At 28.6% G+C, this 8,175-nt stretch overlaps 2 protein-coding genes across 2 annotated transcripts in view; both read right to left on the reverse strand.

The window, feature by feature from the left end:
* Positions 1-8,175, reverse strand: part of LOC111620046 (glycogen debranching enzyme-like) — a 76,241-nt gene that overhangs the window by 28,418 nt on the left and 39,648 nt on the right. The window contains exons 7-18 of the mRNA XM_023361891.1: positions 7,401-7,543; positions 7,167-7,317; positions 6,855-7,083; positions 5,141-5,403; positions 4,568-4,740; positions 4,360-4,493; positions 4,116-4,262; positions 2,872-3,081; positions 2,466-2,790; positions 676-799; positions 405-568; positions 147-335 (exon numbers count right to left, since the gene is read on the reverse strand). Coding sequence (XP_023217659.1) covers positions 147-335; positions 405-568; positions 676-799; positions 2,466-2,790; positions 2,872-3,081; positions 4,116-4,262; positions 4,360-4,493; positions 4,568-4,740; positions 5,141-5,403; positions 6,855-7,083; positions 7,167-7,317; positions 7,401-7,543 — 2,252 coding nt within the window. The remainder of the gene's footprint in view (positions 1-146; positions 336-404; positions 569-675; positions 800-2,465; positions 2,791-2,871; positions 3,082-4,115; positions 4,263-4,359; positions 4,494-4,567; positions 4,741-5,140; positions 5,404-6,854; positions 7,084-7,166; positions 7,318-7,400; positions 7,544-8,175) is intronic.
* LOC111620014 (glycogen debranching enzyme-like) lies at positions 4,046-7,604 on the reverse strand. Its single transcript, XM_023361852.1, has 7 exons — positions 7,401-7,604; positions 7,167-7,317; positions 6,855-7,083; positions 5,141-5,403; positions 4,568-4,701; positions 4,360-4,493; positions 4,046-4,262 (listed from the first exon to the last, which is right to left on the reverse strand). Exons 1-7 carry the CDS (start codon positions 7,518-7,520, stop codon positions 4,061-4,063), a joined length of 1,233 nt encoding a protein of 410 aa, XP_023217620.1. The 5' UTR covers positions 7,521-7,604; the 3' UTR covers positions 4,046-4,060.

The raw sequence follows: 8,175 nt of genomic DNA on the forward strand, positions 1-8,175 counted from the left end.
CAATACGAACGTTTGTTTCTTGAAAATTTGATCACGATTTAAATACAGTATTTACTTTTAATATTACCGATATGTCATCGAAAAGAAAACGTGTTGTATTATCATTAAAAGACAAATTAAAGTATCTGTTTCGATTATCCGGATTTTTCCTTATCCGGACTACCTTCATCCCCAATTAGTCCGGATAATCGAGGTTCTACTGTATTCATTTCTATAAAAGTATGGAAAATTACATGATATGGTACTAATTCATCATAACCACGATTACTCCCAGTAGCGCAACATGCCATTGATACCAATGCTGTACTTGGGAACTGGTCATAGACAGATCGTTTCTAAGAAGAAAAATTTTTTTAATTTTTGAATAATTTCAATAATAGTTTTTACCAGTTTTTACTACATACTTGAATAGGACAAGGATTGTCATGAGTTAAGTCTAAGAAAATAGCATGAGCAATACTAGGGCATAAGGGACGAACTGGAGGTTGAATAAAAGCTCCTACTGGTTGACCACCATAGCGATAAACTAAACGTCCAAGTTCATGTGAATCAAATGCACTCATTGCCTCTGAAATCAGATAAAGTAATATCATCATTATATAATTATCTTTATTAAATATTATTATTATATTATAAACAATAAATTTTAAAACTTAATAAAAAACTGCCATGTACCTCTAATTAAAGAAGATATACCTAGTCGATTAACAAAGATATTGTCAATGGACTCACTGGAGGTAAATAATTCAGCAATAACATATAAATTTGGTCGAACACGCCTTGCAACATCCATCAAATACTAAATCAATATTTTAAAAAATATATCAAATATTACATACAACACTGAAATTGTAATTAAATTATTAAGTGAAAATGTTCACATTACATAGAGCACAATAATCATCATCAAATGTACATTTTTTTTTTTAATTATTGGAATTATGAATATTTAATATAAAAATCATATATTGCTGCCTAGTTAAATCACCTGCTTCAATCATCAAAAAAAGAATAAAAAACTATATTTAAGGTTTATTATTATTAACTTTTTTAATAACATCTACAGGTAACTTAAAATTCTGAATTTTAATGAGCAATATGTCAAACAGTTGATATATTGCTCATTAAAATCAATTATTATTTTTATTTAAATAATTAAATAATTCAATAAAATAAAATCATCAACCAAAACAAAAACTTTGAGTGAAACAATTTCTTTTTCATTTCATTTACCTTCTACATAGATTATAAATGTAAATATACATCATATAAGACAAATACAATAAGTGTTTGTGATATCTATTCCGTGTTTTATGTGACAAATGATTAAACTTATCATCTAACAAGTAAGATTTAATTTGTACATTTTTTTCATAGTTATTTATAAAATTTCATTTTTCACAGTCCATATGGATTACCTTTACTAAATAAAAACAAATATACAATAATAATTTAAAATTAAAAAAAAAAAAAAGCCTCATACATTTTATTTTGTTATTTCAAAAGAAATTAACAAAAAATAGTTTGTAAAACAAATGTCTGATGATTCGCAGTTTTAATATTTTTCTGGGATTTATCTGCTAATCAGAGAATATCAGAGTGCAAAATATTTCTGAATATTTTGCACTCTAATATTCAAATTCAGTATGACAAAATATATGTGATTTAGTTTTTCACTATTTTACAAATCTAATTATGTATAATTTTTTTCTTTGGTTTTGGTATTTTTCTTTTGGTTTCTTTGGTCTTATCTAACTTGAAACAAACTAGACAAACCTAAAAAATATTTAATTTTTGGTTCTCTAAGTTTCATTGTTTCAACTTTTATCAGAATCTGGAAAAAATAATAAACTAAATGACAATAAAATAAATTAAAATATCCATCTGGTGTTAACAAAATTCCATTTTTCTTTAATTACAGACAAAATAATGATAGATTGTTCTGTAGTTTTAAAAGAATTTTTAAATATCTGTTTCATTTCAAAAATATATAAAAATCACAAAGTAGATAAATTATTTATTTGAACCAAAATAATTCAGAACATAACAAAATATTATAACTTGAAAGTTTTTTATTATACATAAGGTAATTCAAATAACAATTATCTGAAAAGATCTTAAACATGCATGGAATAGCTACAAATATGGAATAGAATAATAAATATTCTTTTTTTTGCTTGATTTGAATTGAAAAATATAAAAAGATAGTTAAAACAAAAATTTAGTATTATTCTTTATTTATTGTCCATCCATTCCACTTTAGTTCTATTTTTGTTCTAACATTCTAATATTATGTAAAACATTCTACTAAACTTGTGAAAACAAAGTCTGGGTAGAACAGTAAAATAAAAGACTAAAATATGCTTTGTTTGATAATCTAATCCATTTTCAGTTTCAATTAGTTTAGATCATCAACACATTAATGTAACAAACATTTCAGTATATGAACAAAACTTTTGAATTACCTCAGCAACATGTAATGGTGTACTATGGCAGTTATCTAATCTTATTCCATGAAACATTTTGGCAGTTTGTGTTACATATTCTGTCATATGTTTCCATAGATATGGACAATCTTCTGGCTTTTCTCCATACCTCAATTTACAACTATCGCCCCAAGCAATTAATTCTCTCCGTAAATATACGTTACTTTCTTTCTCTGCAAAATTTCTAAGGGGATCATCACCCATAACCCAACCATTATGAGCCATTAAATAACAGGAATCCTCACTATACATAAGTTCCTCTTCTTTATCAAGAGTTAAATCAGAGAAAAAGTGAGTAAAATATCTGAAATTCAAAAAATAATAATAATTTATTAAATTTAAAACTTTAAATTAAAATAAAATTTTCTAATATAAATATACTTACTTTGGAACTAAAGGATTAGCTTTAGTAACTTTTGTCAATTTTGGACCATTTGGATCAAGCCTTTGATATCTCACACCTGACAAAACATTCTCAACACCAGATGATAGATGAATTTGTATTAGATGTCTCTTTTCATTATTTAACTCTTCTAATGCTTTTCTGAATTCATCAGCACAAATTTTTATTCTTTCTTCTTCATTTTCTGTATTTCTGTTTAACAATCAAAATCTTAAAAAGTCTTACTTTTTTTAATTATAATATATATATATATATATATATATATAATCCTTACCAAGGNCATCTATATATATATAATCCATTGAACGGGCATCTGTCCACGTAATGGTATGCCAAAAACAGGCACTAGAGGTGCCCTAGCAAAGATTTTAAATTAACAAATTATTTTTATTTGTAATAGAAATTTATTATTGATATGAATTTATTATTTATACCACAGAATGGTATAAATAATTATTATATGCCTTGATTAACCTTGCGCTGCATGTTTACAACAACCCCTTACTCAGTGAACGTCATGCAATGACTCGGGAAATTTGTTGAAAAAATGGCAGATACACTTAAAATCGAGGTTTACAAGCGAAGGTAAATAAACAAATTAAACTATTTTAAAGTATTTATAGAATGTTTAATAGGTAGAAATATAGATCCGTATGGCACGATTGGGATGGTAAGATTTACCCTCCAAATGAAGGGGTGGTGACTCCTCTCTGTGCGAACAATAAATGTCTAATGAACCATACCCCTATGCACGACCCTTCCCGAGATATAGCCCTCCAAAAATTATTCTACGAGTCACATGACCACCTGTTTGCCACAACTTACCCTGTGAATGAGCGGGTCTGTGACCCCTCGAGTGTACGCTAATTTTTTTTTCGTGTGGTAGGCTCCCTTTTGATCACGGTGTCACATGACTGGGAATGATGTAGGCAAATTTTCAGGGGCTTATATCTCACGAAGGGTCTTGCATAGGGGTGTGGTTCATTTGACTTTATTGTTCGCACAAGGGTGCTACGGTTTGGGGGGGATTGCCACCCCTTCATTTGGAGGGTAAATCTTACCATTGGCACTTTAACGGAGCTGTAGAGCATATTAATAGGATCAAAAAAGTCAAAGGAACCGTGCCTCATGGAAATTTGTAAAGAACGCCCACTAGGGAGTGTCCCAGCTACTAGTTTAATATATAGATACCTGCAGCAAGCGTAACACAACTTTGTTGTTTGAGCCCAGTCTCTTCATCAACAGTTGATGGTGGTTGTGGTGGTGAGAGAGAAGGAGATAATTGGGGTAAAGGTGAACTTTTAACACAACCTCCCAAAATTACTGAAGCTAATGCTAAAGCTTTTACAAAAGTTGATCCTTCAGCTATAAATCTGTAAAGATTTAATTAAGAGTAAGTATGTGTATTTTTAATAAATGTAATTTTATTCTACTGTAAAATCTAAGAATTGAACATTTAAATTAACATACTCAGACATATTTCTCCAGATGACAGAAAGAAGGACATTATATGCTCCAGTTACTATTGTATCAAAGTATGATGGAATTAAATAACGTGGTATTTGACTAAGAAAATGAAACACTTTTTCAAACCACTTTCCGAGCTGAAAACAACATTATACACATTAGTATATAATAATTGATTTCTTGAAAAAAAATATGTAAAAATTTCCATTACTTCTTTTGTTGAAGGATGTTGCATTAATCGATTAGCCACATAAGATGGTAACCAATCACCTTGTCTTAAGTTATCACAGAAAGGATGTCCAAGATCATTATGAAGATGTATAGTAGATAATTCACTCATAATACCTAAATTATTATTATTTAAAATGTAAGATGTTTGTTGAACTTTAAATCAAAAAATTAAAATACTAGTAATTAACCATTTACATTTCTATTCATATGATAAAAAATTAAAGTAATTTCTCAATAATTTTAATACTGTTAATTTTAAAATACTGAGTTTTGCTGAATGTCTGAAGAAGAGAGAGGGTTACAGAAACATGGACAAACTGGGACAAAAGGAAAGGAGGAGTAAAAATATATGTTTGAATTTCTTCTAAATTTCTTCAAAAATATATTCTTTACATATATCTTAGCAAGTACAAAAGGATATAAATATTTTATTATTAATTGGAATAAATTAAATTTTCAGCATTTTTAAACAATTAACACTTATTTATAGTTAGTTAATTCTTACAATAAAAAAATATATATAGATTAATACATGTTTAGTTTATATACAAACCTTGCAAACCGCAGTAAATAAGATTCCCATAATTAGGAATATGGTATGTTCCTCCACCTTTCCCATCATCTCTTTCTTCAGGATCACATCTAAATAATACTCTATTTAAATCAGCTAGAGATAATCTGGATACTACAGATTCAAAATCATCTCCTTGAGGTCTAATATGAGTACCACTGTATGACCTCATCCGGTATCCAAATTGTGCAACTGATGTTCTTATTTTCAATATAGCTGCTCGAGCCACTGCATTTAAAGATACTCTAAAAATCAAAAGAAGATTAAACAAGTTTTAATAATTTAAATAAAAAATTAATTTGAATCTAAAATTTTAATTCTGTTAAAAATAGTATACATATGATACACTTTGGATTACATGGATTTTAATATGTATAATACAATTTTAACTATAAAAATGTTTATTTTATTTAACTGCAACCATGAAAATGTATGGTTTTATTACTACTTATTCCAACAATAGAATTTATACTGTTTCTCCTTTTCTATACAAGTCTTTGGATGTGTGAGATCCAGAATTTGTGTAACGAAAATCACACTCTTTTATTAACAAAAATGTTAATCAATTTACTTTCGTTTATGTAACGAATTAGAAAAAAAACGATCTTAGCCAGGAATGTGTAAACCTTCCTGTCATAACTATCAACATCTACTGTTCTCTGCAGAACTTGCAGCTCATCTTGCAGAAAAGTTTATAGTTAACATCCAACTTTCGTCACTTGTTTTAAGTCCCTGGGTAAGTACCTATAACCTTTATCTCATGAACATCCGATCACGTGGTGTAAATTCCCCACAAAAAGCTATAAAAGACAGTTCTTACCCCCTCTTGGGGGAGTCTCTTAACGAACGCCAGACCGACGACATCACGCTGATTCTCCGAACCCGCCGAATTCCGATCTACGAGTGTCGATATCAAATCATCAAAGTCATGAACATATATTTTGTGCCTCAGTTGGATTAAAACCACCTTTCCTTAGACATTTATGTGCCTACATTGACTTAATCGTCTAGGAACTCTACAAAGAGGCATGAAAAAGTGTGTAAACTCTCCCTCTCTAGCATATTAGGCGGTTTAGAAACGCAATTTGTGTAGTCTTTTGTCTAATTCGCTTATTTTAATAAATTGTTGTTATATTTGTTATAAATGGTAGACTCCTTTACTCGATCACGCCCTTCACCTTATCGTTGACCCCAAAATTCTCTCCCTTCACTCGCCTGACTTGTCATCCTGACTAGTGACGCAAACCGGGAGACCTCTGACCTCCCCGCTGGTTGATGGGGTAAATAATTTTCCTTTCAGTACATAATTAATATTAATATTCCCAGATTCATCAATGGAATATGTAAATAGTAAATCAGTAATCAATTTTTGAGAGATAATTCATTTAATGATTCAATTATTGTAAATGATAAAAATCAACCCCACTATCAAAATGCAATCTAAGCAAAATTTTAAAATTTAGTCTATGACAAGAATTCATATAACTCATTTTTTTATTATACACTTTGTATAAATTTTTTTTTAATGTAATATTCAAATGTTAAGACATGTTTTAAAAAGTGCTAAAAAGTGTTTTGCTTCTACACTAAAATTAAGTATTTAACTAGCAAGGGCTTATAGAAGTAGATTATATAAAATTTTATTTAACAATAAATATATTCTATGTATTATATAATTATAAAATATATTTTATACCTGAAAGCAACAACAGATCCTGGAGGAAAACTAGTAAAATCAACTTCCTTGACCATTTTTTCTCCACTGTCACTTAATTCAACCATTTCACTTTCATAAAGCTGGATATGTTCTCTAATATCAAGCTGATAGTCTACTAAACCATTTATAAATTTTGGATCTTGTTCAAATTGTCGTTTATTTGATTTCTCTATTAATCGTGCTTCAAAGATTATTTCTTCTACAACACCTAAAAAATATGATGATATTTTCTTGTAATTTTATAACTACAAATATTTCAATAGTAGTAAATATTTTAAAGTGCACATTTACCAGGAACACATAAAGGAGGAATATAGCCTGTTTCTTTTGGATTATGTGGCTGACTAAAAGATGTTCTTGCAATCAATATTACAGACTGATGAGTTGCTGGGCAATGGCGAGTTACAGAAACTATATTTTCATCAACTTGATCTACATAAACCTAAAGAATTAAAATTATTATTATTATTATTATTTTAAAAAAGACCAAATAGCCAAACTATTTAAGAACAGTTAATGATTTACTTGAGAAAAACCACAAGCTCCCAATTCTTTATGTAATGTGTTGAGAGCCCTCTTCCCAGCAATGATAGCAGATTTCAATCCAACACTTCCTTCTACTGGCTGAGAAGCATCATTCCACATAGCATATGGTCTTTTCTCATTAACTACATGAATCTGGTTTAAAAATCAAAATACTAATAATAATATATTTTTTAAAAATTCTGATTAGATAGTTGTTCATACTACACAAAAAATTAAACAGAAGAATTCTAGCCAGTATTTAAAAATAAATTATAGAAATGAGAGCTTTAAAAATCATTACATAAATATTTGTAACTAATAATCTAAACGATTTTTATAACTTGATTATGTAAACTTTAACTTAAACTTTCAAAAATCATTAATACTGGTCTTAAACAAAGGAAAAATATTTATAATTTATAAAAGTTTTGGTCCTAAGTTTAAAGTTTAAGTTCTTTATGTGATTAAAATATTTTATAGTTATTTAAAAGTACAGTAGAACCTCCATTATCCGGATTTTCGATTATCCGGTTGTTCGAAATAAACAAAAATTTTACGAATTTGCTGATTTGCACTTGGCGAATTACGACACTGTTTATGTACGTGATGGAATGCATAACTTTTTTTGTTTCAACAACGTCTCACCCAGCACAGTGGTCGTAAACTCTTAAATATATTTTACGTAGTAATAAAAATATAACTTGACATACGTATTTATAAATAATTTATATTCAAATTACATCATTTCTATGACCAAGGGCGGCGTAAGGCATGG

Source organism: Centruroides sculpturatus, unplaced genomic scaffold (genome assembly GCF_000671375.1).
Source record: "Centruroides sculpturatus isolate CEXI.00-Female unplaced genomic scaffold, Cexi_2.0 scaffold12, whole genome shotgun sequence".
In the NCBI taxonomy this organism is placed as follows: Eukaryota; Metazoa; Arthropoda; class Arachnida; order Scorpiones; family Buthidae; genus Centruroides; species Centruroides sculpturatus.

Bases quoted from the DNA above. Each gene is read 5' to 3' on its own strand.
- LOC111620014 (XM_023361852.1), bottom strand. From the start codon at position 7,520: ATGTGGAATGATGCTTCTCAGCCAGTAGAAGGAAGTGTTGGATTGAAA. The intron at 7,084-7,166 runs GTAAATGTGCAC...CATATTTTTTAG, and splicing joins TCCTCCTTTATGTGTTCCTG to GTGTTGTAGAAGAAATAATC. The intron at 4,702-5,140 runs GTTTGTATATAA...ATAATAATTTAG, and splicing joins TATTTACTGCGGTTTGCAAG to GTATTATGAGTGAATTATCT.